This window comes from Silurus aristotelis (assembly GCF_946808225.1).
Source record: "Silurus aristotelis genome assembly, chromosome: 2".
Taxonomy (NCBI): Eukaryota; Metazoa; Chordata; class Actinopteri; order Siluriformes; family Siluridae; genus Silurus; species Silurus aristotelis.
In genome coordinates, this window is record NC_139575.1 from 30568889 (window position 1) to 30591490 (window position 22602).

Here is a 22602-nt window from a genome sequence, read left to right on the forward strand (position 1 = left end):
TTCCAGCGTTTTTTTTTAGCAAATGTCACAGTGAGACAACCTAGTTGGTGCCAAAGAGCCATCAGGAAGTATTATCCCAGGGTAGCTCATCATAATCCAGTGGCCAGACACTTAGTGCAAGATTAAACACTGATAGAACAGTTCCTACTGGCCAAATATTTGTGGCATGATATGCCGCATGTGGCGAATGTCAGCTGGTGAACCCGTCAGCCACCCTAAAAAATCACCCAGCATTGTGCCTAATACCCTTAAACGAAGTCTTAAATAAATGTTTAATTGAGATCAATGGCTTAAGCCCTGGGTTTTCCCTTTTTTGTTATAATATGTGCACAAGCCTTGTCTTACATGTCAGCAAAATTCAATTTGAGAATTTAATATAGATGCAAGAATGTCAAACTTAGGTGGATAAAAAGGGAACTGGCTGTGTGAGAGTGTACTGGAAGATAAAATGCTCATTTTGTTAACTGTATTTTCACCTATACCCAGTAACACCAATATCATCACATTAAACTGAGGTAGTGGTGTTCGGGGGGAGTTCAAGCCATGCTGAATATGGGCATAATGAAGTAGTCTTAAAGTGATTTAAGCAGCTTCCTGGACTTGGTTTGTGGAAACCTACTGACTCCAATATCTCATGCAAAACAAGCTTTTCCACTATGCAACTTTCCTGGTCCAGTGGATGGAATCATGGCTCTCAAGGAGGTGAAAGGTGCACTCAGTGGCAGACCATTTTCGAATGTCTTTTCGTTTTATTTTACAGTGCTTTGTGTTGTGGTGGAGTAGTGGTGGGTAATCAAATGGGCAGTCCTCACCCTATGATACCATGTGCCTTCATCTTCTTTTAAGACCACTGCATGAAAAATATTAACACACATAAATGGTGAAATGACAACAGCAAAGGCTATCCTTGGTCTGATGCCACAGAGTGAGCTGAATTGCGCAAATTGCTTTAAAAAAGCATGCTGGCTATGATAGAAAAGTTTTTAAAAAAACATTTCTTTTGCAGCTTGCTTTGCTGACGCCTGTCAGCCTGTCCACTGCAGCAAGCAAGTGAGCATTACAACTGAATCATGGAGAAATTAAAGAAAGTGGCTTGATCTAATTAATCTTTTTTTCTTTTTTTTGCTTTTTTTTATTATGGAGGACCAGGTGCATGTGCATTGCTTTCATTGTAGAAGAGATAGGACCAGGATATAACATGGGAAAGAGTAAAGCCCTTGGAGGCAATGTGATACAATTCTGTGTAAGGTTCTACCAGGAAACTCGGGGTCTTTGCTTTTATGTGGATGTAAATATGACATACTAGTTAACTTGCCCAAATCACAATCTACAGATGTCATGAAGGGCATAAAGGACATCCTGCTAAAATCTGCAATGTTAAGTGGTACCTCAAAAGGTCAGAACAGTTTTGTTGGCACAAGGGGGACCTACAAAATATCAGGCAGGTGGCTTTAAATGTTTTATGTATGTTTGATGAAATTACAGTTTAATGTATGTGGGTTTTTTTTTTTCATTTTTGACAAAGAAAAAAGCAACTAAACATATATGTATATATCAGTAGAAGGTTTTGGCAGCAGCTATTGAGAAATGTACCTTTGCATTGAGAGAACATGAGATTTTGTGACTTTTTGTTCATAAAAATATTAATCAAAACTAACATGTATGTATGCAATATTTACACAAAAATTACCACACAAGATTTAGATGGGATTAGTTTTAAAGCTTTACAAATGACATGCACTGTTAAAAATTGCTGTTAATTTACGGCAAAATTTCAACAGGATAATAATGTTATGTTCAAAAGCAGTACATTGCTGTTTTATTGTTGTTGTAAAATGATGTAGACACAATATAACGGCATTTTGCTGTATTTATTACTCAGAGAAAAAGAAATTACTATAGAGTATTTTTGTAAACTGCAGTGAGCACGCGGGGACTTTTATCCGTCTTCATAACATTAACAGGTGAGTTCAGGTTTGTTTTCGCGACAAAATTCCTTACATTTGCTACGGCAGCTAACATGTGTGGTGGATATTGGAAGTTAATCGATCTTCTATTTGCTTATTTTCAGTGATTAATACGCCAAATGCATCACTGTGTTGTGCAGCTGGATTTCTGACTCAGGTTGCATTATTCCCAATTACCGGGTGAGTTTCATTCAGAAAATATGTGATAATCCTTCTTTAAAGTTAATCTTTCAAACTCCATTGCACTGAAATCACATTGTTTTTGTATCACACTAAAATGACTGGTGGTTTCCGCTGCTTTTTTTTCGTGAAGCCTCCAGCGTTAGAAAAAAACCCCTTAATTATCAGTGTTATTGTGTTTAACTTTTTGCCCAAAAGATCTGCGTGCTAATGCTTGTTTTCTTTCCGGAATAAAAACTGTTTTTTTTTTTTATACAAGAATATACTTTGCTTTATGTTTTCTGTAAGTAATACTTTCCCCTCCACTAGTTCTAAACACACACATTTGTTTTTCAGGCGGTTAATCGGGATAAATCCGGAAAAAAGCACAAGGCTGTAGGAGTATCAAAGCGGACGTGTCGCCAGTCTACTTAAAAAATTAATAGATTTTAAGTGGGACTTTATATAAGTAATACACACCACAGACACACACAAACATCGCATACACACACCTGCATATTCATTTAAAAATACTGTATATATTGGGTGTTTTCTGTCATTCACTTTGTCTGTCTTTCCAGAGTAATTTTTTTTTTACATTTAGATGTATTTCCATGCATGTAATAAGCTTTGGACTTTTGGTTGACCATTGTTTTTATTTCATACAAATGTTCTGTAAATAAAAATCTGTGTTATGTGCTATGTTTTCTTTAATGTCATTTAGGTTTTTTACTAAGACAGTTTAATAAAGAAATGATGTTTTGAAATAACTCTCTAAAGCTAATTTACTTCTGTTAAAGAGTACATTTATACAGTGTTATGTTGTTTTTGCAAAAACACTAGCTAACTGTAAATTTCACCAACATTAAGACACTGGTAATTTTACAGTAAATTGCTGGCAACCGTGCTGCCAGTTCTTTACTGTTTTTTAACTGAAAAATGTTTAACAGTGTGGTGAGAACCCCATTCTATCTAATGCTATGACAAATTTCATAAGGCCCAATTTTGTGTGCAGTGGTGGCATCGGTGCTTGATATTTTCCCTGCTGTTCCAAACGGTAAAATCTTTTTATCATCTCCAGTGACCAGTACTTCAAAATGTCTAACAGTTGCTGTTGTAAACCTTTCGGGGTCTGAATAGAAACAATATATATTTAAATCTGCTTTTTCTGACTTCTTCTTAATGCAAATTTCTCAATTTTTCTAATGAAAATAGGTACATTTCAAGATTTTAAAAGGTTTACTTTTGCAGTATAAGCAATAAGGAAATACTAAAACTAATAAAGGGATAAACAAACAAAAATAATTGCTTAAGTGTTATTGATTGTCCATGGCATAACAATATCAAATGTAATCTATTAGTGTTCTTTATTTTCTTATAAAGTTTTGTATGCCGATTTTTTCAAACTTTGCATTACATTGGACTTCTGAAAAGAAAGTTGTTAGTTCAGTTTTAGGGCCACCAGGCCGCTACTGCTGAACCCATGAGTAAGGTTTTTACCTCTTGCTAAAATAAAAAATAAAATAAAAAAGTCGCTCTGGATAAGGGCGTTAAAGAAATGCTGCCACCTCCTGGTAGCACATAATCTCTTTAAGAATTCTGTTTTATTTATATATATATATATATATATATATATATATATATATATATATATATATATATATATATATATATATATATATATATATATATATAGTGAGGAAAATAAGTATTTGAACACCCTGCTATTTTGCAAGTTCTCCGAATTAGAAATCATGGAGGGGTCTGAAATTGTCATCGTAGGTGAATGTCCACTGTGAGAGACATAATCTAAACAAAAAATCCAGAAATCACAATGTATGATTTTTTAACTATTTATTTGTATGATACAGCTGCAAATAAGTATTTGAACACCTGAGAAAGTCAATGTTAATATTTGGTACAGGAGCCTTTGTTTGCAATTACTGAGGTCAAAGGTTTCCTGTAGTTTTTCACCAGGTTTGCACACACTGCAGGATGGATTTTGGCCCACTCCTCCACACAGATCTTCTCTAGATCAGTCAGGTTTCTGGCCTGTCGCTGAGAAACAGCTCCCTCACAGAGTTTGAGCTCCCTTCAAAGATTCTCTATCGGGTTTAGGTCTGGAGACTGGCTAGGCCACACCAGAAACTTGATATGCTTCTTACAGAGCCACTCCTTGGTTATCCTGGCTGTGTGCTTCGGGTCATTGTCATGTTGGAAGACCCAGCCTCGACCCATCTTCATTGCTCTAACTGAGGGAAGGAGGTTGTTCCCCAAAATCTAGCAATACATGGCCCCGGTCATCCTCTCCTTAATACAGTGCAGTCGCCCTGTCCCATGTGCAGAGAAACACCCCCAAAGCATGATGCTACCCCCCCCCATGCTTGCCAGTAGGGATGGTGTTCTTGGGATGGTACTCATCATTCTTCTTCCTCCAAACACGTTAGTGGAATTATGACCCAGAAGTTCTATTTTGGTCTCATCTGACCACATGACTTTCTCCCATGACTCCTCTGGATCATCCAAATGGTCATTGGCAATTAGGACATTAAGACGTGCCTGGACATGTGCTAGTTTAAGCAGGGGAACCTTCTGTGCCATGCATGATTTCAAACCGTGACGTCTTAGTGTATTACCAAAAGTAACCTTGGAAACGGTGGTCCCAGCTCTTTTCAGGTCATTGACCAGCTCCTCCCGTGTAGTTCTGGGCTGATTTCTCACCTTCCTTAGGATCATTGAGACCCCACGAGGTGAGATCTTGCATGGAGCCCCAGTCCGAGGGAGATTGACAGTCATGTTTAACTTCTTCCATTTTCTAATGATTGCTCCAACAGTGGACCTTTTTTTACCAAGCTGCTTGGCAATTTCCCCATAGCCCTTTCCAGCCTTGTGGAGGTGTATAATTTTGTCTCTAGTGTCTTTGGACAGCTCTTTGGTCTTGGCCATGTTAGTAGTTGGATTCTTACTGATTGTATGGGGTGGACAGGTGTCTTTATGCAGCTAACGACCTCAAACAGGGGCATCTAATTTAGGATAATAAATGTAGTGGAGGTGGACATTTTAAAGGCAGACTAACAGGTCTTTAAGGGTCAGAATTCTAGCTGATAGACAGGTGTTCAAAAACTTATTTGCAGCTGTATCATACAAATAAATAGTTTAAAAATCATATATTGTGATTTCTGGATTTTTTTTTTTAGATTATGTCTCTCTCAGTGCACATGCACCTACTAAGACAATTTGAGACCCCTCCATGATTTCTATGTGGGAGAACTTAAAAAATAGCAGGGTGTTCAAATACTTATTTTCCTCACTGTATATATATATATATATATATATATATATATATATATATATATATATATATATATATATATATATATGATGCGATAACTTGCAATGGGTCTGTTACAGCGCTGTGGAGAAGTTTTGGTCCACTCATATATATATATATATATATATATATATATATATATATATATATATATATATATATATATATATATGATGCGATAACTTGCAATGGGTCTGTTACAGCGCTGTGGAGAAGTTTTGGTCCACTCATCTATGCAGAATTGTTGTAATTCAGTCACATTGGAGGGTTTTTGAGCATGAACCGCCTTTTTAGGGTCATCCCACAGCATCTCAATAGGATTCAGGTCAGGACTTTGACTAGGCCACTCCAAAGTCTACATTTTATTTTTCTTTAGCCATACAGAGATGGACTTGCTGGTGTGTTTTGGATCATTGTCCTGCTGCAGAACCCAAGTTCGCTTCAGCTTGAGGTCAAGTCAAGTCAAGTCAAGTCAAGTTTATTTGTATAGCGCTTTTCACAACAGACATTGTCTCAAAGCAGCTTTACAGAAAACAACAGTGAAGGTGAATGGTGTGCGTTTGTCCCTGATGAGCAGCCGTGGCGACAGTGGCAAGGAAAAACTCCCTTAGATGATATGAGGAAGAAACCTTGAGAGGAACCAGACTCAAAGGGGAACCCATCCTCATATGGGTGACATCAAAAGTTAGGTCATAAATCATGAACAGATGGCCGGACATTTTTGGTAAACAGCAAAATTCATGGTTCTATTTATCACAGCAAGTCTTCCAGGTCCTGAAGCAGTAAAACAGCCCCAGACCATCACACTACCACCACCATATTTTACTGTTTGTATGATGTTATTTTTCTGAAAAGTTGAACTTTTTGGAAGGTGTGTGTCCTATTATGTCCGGGGTAAATGTAACGCCGCATTTCAGAAAAAGTACCTGAGTATTTTCCCCAAAGTCTTGGGGATCATCAAGATGTTTTCTGGCAAAACTGAAATGAGCCTTTATGTTCTTTTAGCTCAGCAGCGTTTTTGTATTGGAACTCTGCCATCCAGACCATTTTTGCCCAGTCTCTTTCTATGGTGAAGTTATGAACACTGACCTTAACTGGGGCAAGTGAGGCCTGCAGTTCTTTGGGTGTTGTTGTGGGGTCTTTTGTGACCTCTTGGATGAGTCCTCGCTGGGCTCTTGAGGTAATTTTGGTTGGCCGGCCACTCCTTGGAAGGTTCTCCACTGTTCCATATTTTTGCCATTTGTGAATAATGGCTCTCACTGAGGTTCGCTGAAGTCCCAAAGCTTTAGAAATGGCTTTATAACCTTTTCCACACTGATAGATTTAACTTACTTTATTTCTCATTTGTTTCTGAATTTCTTTGGATCTCGGCATGATGTCGAGCGTTTGAGGATCTTTTGCTCTACTTCACTTTGTCAGGCAGGTCCTATTTAAGAGATTTCTTGATTGCCAACAGGTGTGGCTAGAGAAATTTAACTCAGATGTGATAAACCACAGTTTTACCAGGGGGGCAAACACTTTTTCACACAGAGCCATGCCGTTTTAAATTTTGTTTTCCCTCAATAATAAAAAAAAAACCTTCATTTGAAAACTGCATGTTGTGTTCACTTGTGTTATATTATACTAATATTTAAATTAGTTAGATAATCTAAAACATTAAAGTGTGACAAACATGCAAAAAAATAAGAAATCAGGGATCACACCACTGTATATATATATATTATATATATATATATATATAAAATGGTCCCCTGGTGGTCTAGTAGTTAGGATGCAGTGCTCCCACCGCTGCGACCCGGGTTCGATTCCCGGTCAGGGAACCATCCCCAGCCACTCTTAGTGCCGGTCCCAAGCCCGGATAAATTGGGGAGGGTTGCTTTAGGAAGGGCATCCAGCGTAAAACATATGCCAAATCAAACGTGCGGAGGATCCGCTGTGGCGACCCCTAACGGGAGAAGCCGAAAAGAAATTTTTTTATATATATATATATATATATATATATATATATATATATATATATATATATATATATATATATAATAAGGGCTTTCAGCAGATTATCAATATAATGTAAAATACACTAAATTGGTTATTTTTGTTTTTAAAATTCATTATATATTGTATGAGAGCAGTGTGCAGTAGGAATGACAGACTGGTTGAGGTGGAGGTTGAACTGCATCAAGGATCGGATCTGAGCCCTTCACTGTTTGCAGTGGTGATCGACAGGTTGACGGATGAAGTCAGACAGGAGTCTCCGTGGACTCTGATGTTTGTGGATGATATTGTAATTTGTGGTGAAAGTAAGGAGCAAGTTGAGAAGAATGTGGTGGAAATACGTGCTGGAGAGAAGAGGAATGAAAGTCAGTAGTAGTAAGACAAGAGTACAAGTGTGTGAATGAGAGGGAGGGCAGTGGAGTGGTGCGGTGCGAAGGTGGAGGAGTTTAGGTACCTGGGGTCAACAGTGTAAAGTAATGGAGAGTGTGTTAAAAAAGTGAAGAAAAGAGTGCAGAACTGGTTGCTAGTTGTTCTGGTTGCTAGTTGTCTCTTTTATACTAGCTCATCTGGTTTGAGAACAGGTAAGAATGTGTGCGCACCTACATTCCACCACGTAGGTTTTACCATTGTTTAGGTAGAGGGCAGGTGCCACCCATTGTATTTGTCTGATAGCGTAGCCTAGTGTAGTCCGCTAGTCTGTTTTTTTTTTTAGTTAGGCCTATAGTAGACCTTTTTCTTATGTTTATTTCTTTGGCACTGTCCATGTTCTTTTGCCGGTGTGAGTATAGTCTTCTTGACTCTGTTGAATACTTTTGAAATCTTTTTGTTACCTTACTGCACTTGTCCATTGAAGCAATTACAACTCTAAACTCTGGTCCTACTATTTTATCCAAACAACTAAATTGTTATTGTTACGGCACTCCCCTAAGCCTAGCCAAGGTGGGAACGTAACATATGGTTTAGAGACAGTGGCATTGAATAAAAGACGTGGTGGAGGTGGAGCTGGAGGTAGCAGAGCTGAAGATGCTGAGATTTTCATTAAGAGTGACAGGGATGAACAGGATTAGAAATTAGTTTATCAGAGGGACAGCTCATGTAGGACATTTTGGGGACAAAGTGAGAGACGCCCAATTGAGATGGTTTGGACATGTGGAGAGGAGGGACATGGGTATATTGGTAGGAGAATGCTGAGGATGAAACCGCCAGAAAGGTGAGGAAAAGAGGAAGGTTAAGGAGGAGGTTCATGCATGTGTTAAGGGGAGGCATGCAGGTAGTTGGTTTAAAAGAGGCTCATGTAGAGGACAGGGGGGTATGGAGACGGATGATTCGCTTTGGCGACCCTTAACGGGAGAAGCAGAAAGAAAAAGAAGATTCTAATACAGAGTGACATTACATTTATGTTTACATTTATATTTATGACATTTGGCAGATGACCAGAGTGACAATTGTTTAATTTATACAAATGAGAATTTATGGTTTAGTGCAGGGGTGGCCAACCTGTGGCTCTCAAGCCGCATGCGGCTCTTTGTCTGGTTTCATGCTGCTCTTACGTTCATATTGAAGTTTGTGGGGTTTTTTTTTATGTGCGTGTTCGCTTCGCTTGCGTTAAATACGGTATTTTCGTCAAATGCGCATGTGTGTGAGATGAAAATACCGCAAAGTTTCCCAGTAGGGGCAAGATCATTTAAGTAAACAATTTGTGTCAAGTTCGCTCTCAAAATGGCAGGGAAAAAATGCACAGCAAAAACGAAAATATGAAGATGAACACAGGACGTTTTTAACAGAGTGGGAGAGTTTATATCTTTTTGTTGAACGTAATGGCAAAAGCCATTCTGCCTTATATGTCAGGTGTCATTAGTGCATTTCAAAGCTTCAAATCTTCAGTGCCACTTCACCTCACTTCATGCCAACACAAGTTGGTCACTTTAAAAAGTCAGGCAGAAAAGCAGATACAGTTTTTACAAAAATATACGAAGCGCTCAGAGACCGCAACGCTTGCATCGTATCTACTGGCTTGGAACATTGCACGGGCTAAAAAGCCATGCAATGAAGGGGAGTTCGTTAAAAAAATGCCTTAGTGACGTTGTTGAAATCTTGTCTCCTGAAAACGACAAACTAAAACGCATGGTATTAGACGTCCAACTGTCCCACCACACTGTTGAACACAGAATATCGGACATTAACATGGCTATTGAATCACAGTTGCACTCTGACCTTCAAGCTTGTGAGTATTTTAGTGTCGCATTGGATGAGAGTTGTGACATACAAGACGAGCCTCAGTTGGCAATATTTGTACAGTCTCTGTCAAACGATTGTGTGATCAAAGAAGAACTCCTTGATATCGTGCCATTAAAAGACAAAACCTGTGGCATAGATGTGAAAGAAACAATGGTGGCTGCATTTTCAAAAGCAAATCTGCCCATACTGAAACTAACTGCAAGTTTGTGAAATTTGTGTGTGTGAGACAGTGCACACAACGTTCATTGTTGAAAATGACTGGCCTGTGGTCTTAGTACTGTAGGAGTCAATTTCTGTCATTATCATGTTGGTGTGTGACATTTACAATAAATCTGGCAGAGCAGAAGTGTGTGTGTGTGTGTGTGTGTGTGTGTGTGTGTGTGTGTGTGTGTGTGTGTGTGTGAGAGAGAGAAAGGGATGGGTGATGTTCATGTGTGCCCATGTGTATGATGTGGCTCTTTGCGGTAACACAGTAAAAAATGTCTCTGACTGGTTGGCCACCCCTGGTTTAGTGGCTAGCTGATCTTTGCTTGCCTTTTTTTCATATTTATCGTTATTTCACAGATATTACAACAATTTAATTTGTCAAAATATAAAAGGCACTGATTACGCCACTGGAGACACAGTATTTTTTCCAGTTTGTCAATAAATAAATCATCAACAACTTTTGTTGTACATTCATTTTATTTCTGTATATAAGGAAAGATGTATTAACGATAACTTTTCAGGGCATAATGATAGGGGTCCAGTGTGGAATCCATACATGAATACTAAGTGAATGATTGTGGATTAGTTTCCTGTATAGCACAGTTAGTGCCTGTTCACTCATTTGATTGGATGACCAGCATCCAAAAGTGCTCATATTTAATATGACCACACGGGGACAAAATTGTTCATTTATATAGCTTCTGACTTAAAATATAAAAATGAGGGGAAAAAGGAAAGATGTTTTATTGGATGCATCTTCAATGGGAATGAACAGAATACAGTGATCGATTTAGATCTAGGGGCCTATTTCCGTTTTCAGAGCAAAAATTAACAAATTAAGATAAAGATTTCTGAAATGTCAGTTCAGAACCATGATAGGATTTTCAAACTTATAAAAGAAATCCATAAAAGCCATTTCGCCCTCCTCGCAAGAAAGCTGTTATACCGAATATTACACTCTAAAAAAAGGGTTACTTGCGGTTCTATATAGAACCCTGGGGTTCTGTACTTGGCAAATGTAGAACCCTTTAAAAGCAAAGAACCTTTTTTACTAAAATGCTTCTATAATTCATGTTTCATGACTGAAGTGTAAACTAACAGTAGGCCTACACAACACATTCACAAAGCTTTTTGTCAAGAACCAGGGAAAAACCAAGAATATCACCAGTCAACAAATATTATATTTCCTAATAAATTATATTATATTATATTATATTATATTATATTATATTATATTATATTATATTATATTATATTATATTAAATTATTTTTTTGACAAATAATTTTGTGAAATAAATAAACTAACCATGTGTTTTCTTTATTTTGTACCATACCATATTGTGATGGTTTAATTTAACCCAAAGGGGGCATTAAAAACAAATAATCGTATAAATTCCCCTGGTGGCATGTATGTATTGCATTATCCTTGGATTCCTATTGGTGGATTAGCGAAGAACCTTGAGACAGTAACCGTACATTTTTCAAACTGAGCCCTTTATACCCCCAGGTAAGTTAAGTTTTTACAATATTGAAATTAGTTTACTGAAATATTTAGTAACATTACTTAATATATCTATTAGTAAGAGAAGCCCTTGTGTTAAATGGTAAAACTAGAAACAAAATGAATAATATTTACCTTAAAACACTGCTGGGTAACGTTAGCACTGACAGGCTTCGTCGGTACAGGAAGCCCTTTTAAGTTGATTTTGCTCCTGTTTTTAAATAAATAAAGTTACAGTCTCCCTTTATTTCCTTGTCAGTGTTAATTATTTTTTTGGTAACAATAAGACAGCTGTGTTATAAGAAGACAAGCTTTGAAACAGAAGCGTGATCGTTAACGGTAAGTTGCCAATAGGCGCCGATTCAAATAAAAGCGAACCGGGTGGAAGGCGGAGGCTTTCACACATACTCAGTTTGCGGTGAGTATTTTTTCCCAGGCTTATGTTAACATGTGTAGAAGTTCTTAACTTTGGCCCTTTGGTAGCTTTGTATTTTAACTGATGTTATATTAATGTAACATTTAATACTGTGGTCCCCTGGAACTCGCGGGGTTACGTTTTAAGAGGCACCCCCACAGCCGCTATGGTACCTTAGTGAATTCATCTAGACATTGTCACTTTAATACAATAATGTGTTTAAAAAAAAGAAAAATGAACTTTGTTCGTGAAAACATAGTTTAAAATGTTATTCCTAACGTTCCTAAACATTCGGTACTGCTGCGGATTCCCGCTAATTTTATAATAATCCGTAACTTGCTTTGAGTTAGGTTCCAAATGAGAACTCACAATTTTTCTCGTTTATTTAATTCTGCATGATAATTCGACCATGGCTGCTCAACGAGTCATGACCTTTCCCTGCTGTAAAATAAGGCACGGGCAACAGACGGGTAATGACAGTAATACAGTAGCTATTTATTATTGCAAGTTAATTCCATAGCTAAATTGGACTAATTTGAAGAGAAAAAATTGTTGTTTTAATAATGGAGACATAAGGCTTTATGTCGGAAAAAAAAAAAATGAAATGTGTAATAATACCTGCAATCCTAGGCTATTATTACTGATCCTGTTTTGATGTAAAGGAAATGGAGTCAAAAAGTTGATTCTGTTGATTCCTATGATGGAAGCCTGAGCCTACTCTAAAAAACCTGGAATGGAACACCCTTAGATGCACACGCTGAATTAAAGTGATGATAGTGCATGGTAAAAATTTAGCATTCAAATGTTCAAAAGACAAAAATATTTAGGTGTTTTTATTGCATATTTGGTTTGTGAAGAAATGTATGCTCTGTTTTCTTTTTCCCCCAGATAACCGTGGTTGATAAATGGTCAGTAGATGACACTTGCCGCTGGGATTTAACTGGGATAATCACATTGGATTCAACGCCTGGAGTCATTTTGAATATTTTACCATGCCCACAATTTTACTTATTGAACATTCTCTCTCGAAAATACATCACTATGTAGTCAATTGCAACCTCCAGTTCATGATGACTTTTAAGGAACTCGTTGGGCTGAAAGTGTGTCAATTTAATATATGCACCTGACGTAAACAAATGTTTTGTATTTAAGATGCTGCATTAAATGGCAATGAGGTTTGAAACAGACTTGGCAAAGAACATGGAAACATCTCTAAATGAAATGGTCCCAAACATCATCAGAAGTGCAAAAGAAGGAAGTAAAAAAAAAAATCACCAGTCTCATTGGACCAGCAGAGGAAACCACAGAAGGTAACTAGTCAATATATTTTTCTCCATCGCACCTTTTCATCCCCAGTGTAAAGTTGGTGTAAAGTATGTCTTGTCAATGTGAAAGTTGTAGCACCTATAAATTGTATTAGTAAAAGCATGTATTAAAATAACGTTAGTATTAAAGTAATAGTTTACCGAAAAAATTTAAATTCTGTCATCATGTACTCATCTCGTCATTTCAAATCTGTATGACTTTCTTCTTCAGAACACAAAACAAGATATCTTGAATATGGATGGTATCCGAAAAACGGCAGGGTCCTTTGACCTGCATTGTTTTTGTGTCCATACAATAGAAATGAATGGGTTACCAACATTCTTTAAAATATGTATTTTTTGTGTTATGCTGTAGAAAGAAATCCATATAGGTTTAAAATGACAAAAGAGTGAGTAAATGATGACCGAATTTTCATTCATTCATTCATTCATTTTCTCCCGCTTATCCGTAATTCGGGTCGCGGGGGCAGCAGTCTAAGCAGGCCCCCGCCTTCGACTGCTGCCCAATCCCCACAGCACCGTCCCTTACGGTCCCTCCTGCAGGTGGTGAGCCCACGGGAAGGCGGCCCCACGTCACTCCGACGTCACGGACCTTGATATTTCCCTCGTAAGGGACCCCCGGAGCATAGAAGGTTAAGGGCCTTGCTCAAGGGCCCAAGAGTGGCAGCTTGGCGATACCGGGGCTTGAACTACAGACCTTCCGATCAGCAACAAAGCGCCTTAACCGCTGGAGCCACCACTCCCCGAATTATCATCTTTGGGTAAACTTTACTTTTAACTGATTTCTGTACCAAATGTACAGAAATTTGTATCTGTTTTTAGGTTTTACTGCACTTATTTTATTGCCAGCATTATTTAAAAACATGCCAGCTTCCTCTACTGTGTAGATAGGGAAAGTATAGAGTCTTTTTTAGTTACATTAACACTTGAGGCACTTGACTTTTATATAGCTTTTATACTTTATATATAATATTATATATATTATATTTTATATAGTTTTTAGACTTTATTTATCAGTCTTTCTTTTTCTTTGTTTTATTTTTCTCCCCATCCTATTCCCTCATGCCAGACTGTCGTAAAAAGCACTTCACTGCATGTCGTACCCTGTATGTATGTGTATGTGACAAATAAAATTTGATTTGATTTGATTTGACTTGAATTAAAGGAACTATCAATTATGTGGTAATATTTTAAGTGTATTTGATGACATCTGTTAATTGATAAAAAGCACTCAAAAGGTGAAATGTTTGTTTTACATGAACCCAAAGGTTCTTCACCAGCTATAGTGTTCGATGACTCTCTTGACCCCCTCAAGGCTAAAAGTGTTAGCATTATAATGGACATTTTGAACATTATAAGAGAGGCAGACATTGACATGTCATTGACATGTGACTGGAGAATGCCTGTTTGCAGTCTACTTTCTTTTCATTGTGCAATACCTGGTTGCCATTAAGCACACAATGACTTTTATGCAAAAATATATGCTTAAACTTAGATGTCGCTATGACACAAGAACACTAATTCCTGTATTAAAAATTTACAGTCAGCTTCTGTAAATTGTAGTGCTATTTAATAAGTTTTTTCTAATTTCAGAGATATATGTAAAAGATAAGTAATGTATATGTATGTACATAACATAAGCTTATGTATGTTTTTAAAAAATTAAAAATGAATTGAATAAATGTGAAGTTTTTGAATTTTCTGGATTGGTTATATTTTCTTAGTCAATAATATATACTGTTATTCTTTTGATAATAAAGAACCCTTACATGGTTCTAAAAAATAACCATCCAAGTTGGATTTAAAGAACCATTTTGTGTTCTTTTCAGTGAACCCATTAAAATGGTTCTGTATAGAACCAGGTTCGGGTTCCATATATGAAGCAGGTAATAGAACCATTTCTGGTTCTAAATAGAACTTTTACTTTTAAGTACAGTGTACAGTGATTACATAAATGAAGATGTTTAGACTAAGATTTAAAACTAGTTATAAACAGATCAAAACAACAAAGTTGAACATATCGTTGAGTTTTGGACATTCGGGACATTCTGAGTCCAAACTTTTGACTGCTGCTGTATACATTATTCAGTTCTGAAATTAACTGAGCATTTTACTGCCTGTAAAAAATGGAAAGCCAGAATTATTGTCTTTAAATTCACGATCAATCCAAATTACTCAACATCTTTAGAATGTTGGTGTCGAATAACATGATATATTGCAGAATTAGTGAAGTCAGTATGTGTGTATGGAAGCTCGACTGTACAGCGGTGTGTTTTGAAGAGGGCGCCTTCAGTCCACAGAAGCGCCACTTGCTGACGTTTGGTGAATGTCATGTGATTAGACGCGGTCTGTATACAGGGTTCAATGAGAGCTGTTTGCCCCACCCATCTCCTCAACGCTATCTAGCTCAATGTACGATTCAGAGAGAAAGGGGGGGAAAATCGCCAGAAATACTTTCGGCGAGCGGATCCGATCAGGTCTATTTGAGAAGTAACACGTTCCGTCGGCCAAGAGCTTGCTGTCAATGCGCTAGATCTTTTATTTTTATTTTTAAACGGGATCTGTTCACGGCTGTAAATGCACATGTATAAACCCACGTCTTTCTGCAAGGCGACATCAAAACGGGTAAATACGAACGCGTAGCGTGACAGCGACCGCGGAATCTGCCCTGCGAAATGCAGTGAAAAACCGAAGAAATCCGCGTTGTCCGGACTGCTGCGCGCACCGTCAGCGAAGCCGTGCGGATTGTTGTTTGCGTAAAGCAAATCTACGGATGTGAGAAGAAATTTAAATTACAGCAGCTAACGGAGAAGACAAGAAGCGCCTCTTTTTCATTTGAATAGCCACAAATGCTATCGGTTATTATTAGCAGAACAGAAGGAGGATAGACATTTACCTTTGGGATTTCATAAAAAAAAAAAAAAAAAAAAAAAAAACACCCTTGTGACACATCATTTCAAAGCGGAGTTAAAAAAAAAAAAAAAAAAGGTTCATGTCGGCCAAGGCTCGAGGCGGAATGAACGGCAGGCCGTCAATTCGGGGAAGATATTTATCTCTTCATGTCTTTTTCTGAAATGTCCCTATTTCTCGTCTTGGTGTGCCGGTGAATGGATGTGGCAGGAAAGAGAATCAAAGCCGTTTAGTTGAGTTCTCGATGATTTGCCGAGGAGTGCCGGCCGCGACTGTCATTTTGGGGGAAGCGACTATGGATTATCGACGAGGAATGTGTTAAATCGCCCTCGAATTTCTGGAACAGCAACACAAAAGACCTTCGTGTAACGCCGTGGAGGCGAACAAACACACATCCAACGTGAAGTGTGTGTGTGTATATATATATATATATATATATATATATATATATATATATATATATATATATATATATATATATATATATAAAAAAAACCTTCCGCTCGGATATTACTGCACCAAATAGCTGTGGATGACTCGGCCTTGTGTGTAGGCCGGCCTTGGTGTTTTCACCACCATCACAACCTCTCCGTTGCTTGCCTAAAGCTACCACTGAGCAGAAACCCAAAGACAGATCTTTCATATTGCTCCCTTCATCCCTTTAAACGATTCCCCCCACCCCCACCCCCACCCCATCTCTACCCGAGCGCTGTTCTTCCAGGGAGTGTGCAAATGCACATAGCAATGTCAGTATTCCCAATCCTTGGGAATTAAACACGTGCCAATCAAGGGATTTTTGTGCCATTTAATTATACTGCACATTCACCTTCCCTCCCCAGTCCTCAAAACATTTTCTTTTCTTTCATTGGGACGTTGGGAAGATGGGTTGTTTGGGCAACAGTAAAACAGAAGACCAGCGTAATGAGGAGAAGGCCCAGAGAGAAGCAAACAAAAAGATAGAGAAACAGTTACAGAAAGACAAACAGATATACAGAGCGACCCATCGGCTACTACTATTAGGTAGGTTTGTTTTCCCCCAAATGCAATAATCCTGCTTATTGATGCAAAATATATGTATGTCTTTATTTCTTTTATTGAATTTTTTTTTTTTGCCTGATCAAATGCTATGGCTTTGCACCTAATTCGTCTGAGGTGACTCAGGTGTGTTTGTGTGTGATATCGAGAAACAAACAGCTGTGTACCAGAACCATTGTGTTCACTGTAAATATGGTCTGCATAGATCGCTGCATCGCTTTTTGGGCCACGTGAGAATATAGAACTAGGCACAAGTTGTGAAGAAGTGTGTACATTTTCCCAACATACTAATTATTGTTAATCGTTTATATTCTTCTCACACGTAGATTTTGAAATGAGAATGTGGGCTTTTGTTTTTGGTGGGCGATGAGGCTTTGGGGTGCAGTCAGCATTCCTTTTTATCCTAAAGGTGTTGAGTGGTGAGAGTTTGCCAGATTCAAACTGTCTTTATGTCCCTCACTTTATGGACAGGGGCAAATGCTGGAACTGGAAAGGGCCTTTCCAAACGGCATAAAATGTGAAGTGTATAGTCAGAATGATTTTGTATGCAGCAGGGTTAACCGTAACTTTCCCTAGAAGTAAGGAGCCTAGCCCAAATCTTAGCCCCAGCCCCAAACCATCATTCTTCCTCTACCTAACTTTATTGTTGGTATTATGAATTCGGGTAGGTGGGGTCCTCTTGGCACCTTCCAAATCCAGATTCGTACATCAGACTGCCTGACTTTACTTTAAGGAACCCTTTATTCATTAATTAAGGAGCACTCAATTGCTCTAGAGTACGATAGTGGACCAATGAACACCACTTGAGACGATGGCCCATGCTATTGTCCACATAACTCTATGTGCTATTGTGTTTCAGAAATTGGCATCCCCACTCTAAATGTGTGTGGTGGAGCTGTTGTTGCACCTAGTTACTTTTATTTCATATTAATAACTATTGTCAAGAGCAGATCTGGCCAGGCACTAGCTTGTGGCAAATGTGGCACTTTATGACACTTCCATATTTAAAGTCACCAAACTCTTTCAACATGTCTACTGTTGGCAAGGGATGTGGCTGAGGTACCTCAATAATTAGAAGTGGTGTCAACCATGAACACAAACAAACTATGGGCAAAAGTGTGCATATAATTGTGTGTGTATCATGGGGAAAAGAAAGTACACGCTCTTTTAATTTAGTGTTTATTTTTTTACAGCTCTGAATATTTTTTTGGAAATGATGATATATTTTCTTTTTTTCTGTGACTGCGTTTATAAATAAGCCCCCTTCTAAAATGACTGAAACATCAAGCAAATAAAAAAAAAAAAAAAAATTGCTGTATGCTACAAACATTTAGGTTTAAGATCAATAGGTGAATATGAGAGAATATAGAATATTTTTTTTGCTTCCTGATATCTAGGCCAGGACCAACTTAGAAAATGGCATTTTGTTGTTTGAACTTACCAGTTTGTTTAGGTAATCAAAAGCTTTGGTACATGTGACTGACTTGGGATGGCTCGATACCATAATTTTGGTTTGGTATGTTACCAGAATGATCGATACTAAATCGATATCATAAGTTACAAATAACCAGCTTTAAAAGATAAGTGAATTAAAAACAATTTTATATTTAAAATTTTTTTATAGATTTATATCTTAATACCTTTGTATCAAACTGTATCAAAATTCACTTGAACTTCAAAACCCAAACCTGTTCCAACATGGCAATGTACCTGTGCACAAAGCAAACCACATGAAGATCTGGTTTACATGCTTTGGAGAGGAATTTTGAGTGGCCTGCTATAGAGCTCTGATCTCATCCCTACTGAACACCTTTGGGATGAATTGGAACACTGACTGCACCCCAGGCCTGAAGTAAAATTCTATTATTATTATTATCATTATTATTATTATTATTATTATTATTATTATTATTATTATTATTATTAAAAGCTTCTTCTTTTCAGTGCAAACACACAATGTCTTAGAACAACAACAAAAAAAACTACTAGGAACATGGTTTACATTTTGACTTTTTGAAGAAAAATAAAATGCAACTGAAGTAGCACAATTAATGCATGTGCAAATTTTTCCGTCTATTAATGATTTCACAGCTATTTGGGAAGCACTGCAGCCTACAGTTGAATGTCAGAACAGCAGCATCAGCAAAATTATATCATCGTACTGTTTGAAATATCATGTATACCTTTTAATTATTCCAGTACCAGCATGCTGCGCATCCCTATGACTGACAGGTATCTTGTTACTCTGTTAGATCGATTGTTTAAATGATTACTTGCACAAAAAAGGTTTATTCTTGTTTCAACCCTGGGTTTCACCTTTGAGGACCTGTGAATGTATTTATTGTTTAAAAGAACCAACATAAACAAAAAAGAGATGTGTTCAGGAGGTTAGCAGCCATTTTAAATATAAGAGAGGAGAGTTAAAGTTTGTGCCATTGACCGGTCCTGAAAAAGAAACCTGAAACAACAGGACCTCGAACAGGTCAGCCATGGAAGACAACAGCTGTTGATGACAGAAACATTGTGAAAGCCAGTGAAGAAAAATCCAAAAACAACTGTCGGTGACCTCCAACAATGCTTACAGGGCAGCCATGATGGTATCTCAATTCAGTGTTTGAAAAAGACTTTGAGAACAAAATATAGAGGCCATATACCAAGGTGCAAACCATTTAGAAGTAATAAGGTTAGATTGGAATTTGAAAGAAATAGCGTGCCACCAAGATTCCAGAACCAAAACTGTTCTCTTCTAATGTGATGGATAGGCCGAAACTTGGAGAAAGGAAGGATCCGTACATGAGCCAAAGCATTTTAAGCTCCTTGGTTAAATGAAGTGACATTTATTATCCTTGCATGTTTGCCTCTAGAATGGCTTACTAATCCTATTATTAATAAATCAATTAACAATTGATTGATTATTATTAATACAATAATTATAATTATAATTCATTAGCATATATAGCGATAATATCAACTGCACCTGCGTAATATTCTATAGATCCCTTTTGTGCCACCATAACAGCTTTGACTCATCGAAGCATAAACTTCCTGAGACCTCTGAAAGTGTGATGTGGTATACACTAGATCTAAAATCCAAGATGGCGCTGCAGACGACAGCCACGGTGTTTCGGTGTGCTCTACTTTTCCTCTTTTTGTGTTGTTATTTTAGTTTTCTGCCACAGTTCTGGTGGCTCCTATTCCAGGGAAGAGCTCATGAACATCAGAGCTACCACCCCAGTGGACTTATTTCCAAGTTATCTGGCTTCTACTGTGGATTTACTGGCTATCTTGGTCAAGGAGGCATGTAACAAAGTAAACCCCTGCAGAAGGGAGAAACTCTCAGGTGTACTCTTGTGTCTTCGCCGGTGTGGATTTCGCACTGTGCTCCCTGAGATATTCCCTTCTAACGTGCACTCACTTTGCAACAAAATAGACGAGCTGACCCGGCAAATGAACAAAAACTGGCTGATGAGAACGGACAAACCCGGACTCCTTGGTTAGTGTCCTAGAAGACTTTAATAAAGGTTATCTCTCCCATGAACTTCCCAAATACAAACAGTTTTTGTTTCCGACCAGAGAGGGGAACATTCTGAACCATTCTGCTACACCAAATACAAGTTTAGAGCCCCTCACTCTGTGAACGACCTGCACCTGGCTGACAGCCTGAATGAGTACTACTGCCGCTTTGAAAGACATTGGGACCGACCGGACCTGTCCCAGTCCTCCCCCCACCAGCCATTGATCAGCAGTAGCCCCACCTCCTACATTTCCATACCTGGATTAACCACACAGCCCACACCTCAGCGACCACCACCACCACCAGTGAATACACTGTTGAAACATCTGAACACGTGCAAACTACAGGCCTGGACTCTGAACTTTTTGCTCTGCTATTCTCCCTGTACACCAATGGCCTCTCATCTGGTCACCAGTCTGTCAAACCCATTAAGTTTGGTATCATGGTGCAGGATGAACAAACTAGAGCTCAACTCTCTCAAGACAGGGGAGATGATAGTGGATTTTAGGAAGGTGTACATACTTCATGTCTGTATATATTTTTGGACAGTCACTTTCACGTTTACATTCTAAATTGCACTACTTATCATGCAAAGCCACTTGCAGTATACAGTATTTATTTTATTTATTATAATTTATTATAATTTATTTAAAAACTGTGTATACATTTCATATCTGACTATATGTTTGCACCTGACACCAAGACAAATTCCTAGTACTATTAAGTGCTCTTTGCAGAACCCTTTGCTGTACCTGGCAATAAAACTTTCTGATTTGATTTTGATTCAGATAGCACCAAGATGTTAGCAGCATAGCCTTTAAGTCCTATAAGTTGTTTTCATTGCTCAGACCTTATGTTCAGCACATCTACAGATAGTTTGAGATCTGTGGAATTTGTAAGCCAATTCAAAACTTTGAACTTTTCATTGAATTCTGCAAACCATTCCTGAACATGGTTTGCATTGTGGCAGAGAGCATTATACTGCTGAAAGGGACCACTGCTATTAGGGAGTACTGTTGCTATTAAAAGGGTATATGGTTTGCAATATTTAATTAGGTGGTTCATGTTTTTGTATTTTGTCAATATTCTGCTGAAAAAGACTATTAGCTTTATTCAATACCATTGCTATGAAGCAGTGTACCTTATATGGTCTGTAACATTGTTTAAATAGGTGGTATTTATCAGTAGCATCCACATAAATGCCAGGACCCAAATGTCCAAAACAGCATGTCCAAAATGGCAGGTTTCTGGTGTGTTTCTTGTGTGCAGTGGTTATCATCAACCCAAAGTGGTCCAAAGAAGGACACTCCATAAAGCTGCTTAAAGGGCTGTGTAGCAGCAATTACATTTCTGGTAAATAATGTGGAATGTCTGTGACTTACCTGGCGAAGAGATGGCATTCGGATGCGCTGTAAGAAGAAGGTGAATGGTTAAAAGAATATGACTGAGTTTTATCACACAGTCTAATATTTCGTTGGACCTTATTTTGCTTTGATTGTAATACGCATTTTCGGTGGCATCAATTTGATATTTTTATGCAATGTCACAACATTTATTTCTGTCCAGATTTGCATAATTTTTTTTTACTGAAATCTTGACTGGAGAGTTGGATCGCTGCAAAAAGTTTCCTTTAGCACTAATCAAAGATTCTCAATTGGGGTTAAGGTCTGAACTTTGTGGTGACCAATCTGACCAGTCTCATGTTTCCTAAAACACTCTCACAAATTTAGTCTCAGGATTACTGGTATTGTCATCTTGAAATATGCCTGTGTCTTTAGGATAGATAAAATAAAAACCTTGTCATTAACTATATTCACTTCGTCATCTGACACGTAACACTGCTGAACCAAGACCTGACCAATTAATACAACTTCAGATCATAACATTGCCTTCATAGTGTTGGGCATGATGTATATAGTTTTATCCACCTCTCATCCTACCCTGATGCACCCATCATTCTGGAACAGGGTAAATATGGACCGCATGACATTTTTTCATTGCTCC

At 37.9% G+C, this 22602-nt stretch overlaps 1 protein-coding gene across 2 annotated transcripts in view; it reads left to right on the top strand.

Moving 5' to 3' along the window:
• Positions 1 to 16514: 16514 nt before the first annotated feature.
• Positions 16515 to 22602, top strand: part of gnas (GNAS complex locus) — a 50972-nt gene continuing 44884 nt past the window's right edge. For both annotated transcript variants that reach the window (XM_083533816.1, XM_083533817.1), the window contains exon 1: positions 16515 to 17069. In XM_083533816.1, the coding sequence (XP_083389942.1) occupies positions 16931 to 17069 (139 nt within the window). In that variant the 5' untranslated portion in view covers positions 16515 to 16930. The remainder of the gene's footprint in view (positions 17070 to 22602) is intronic.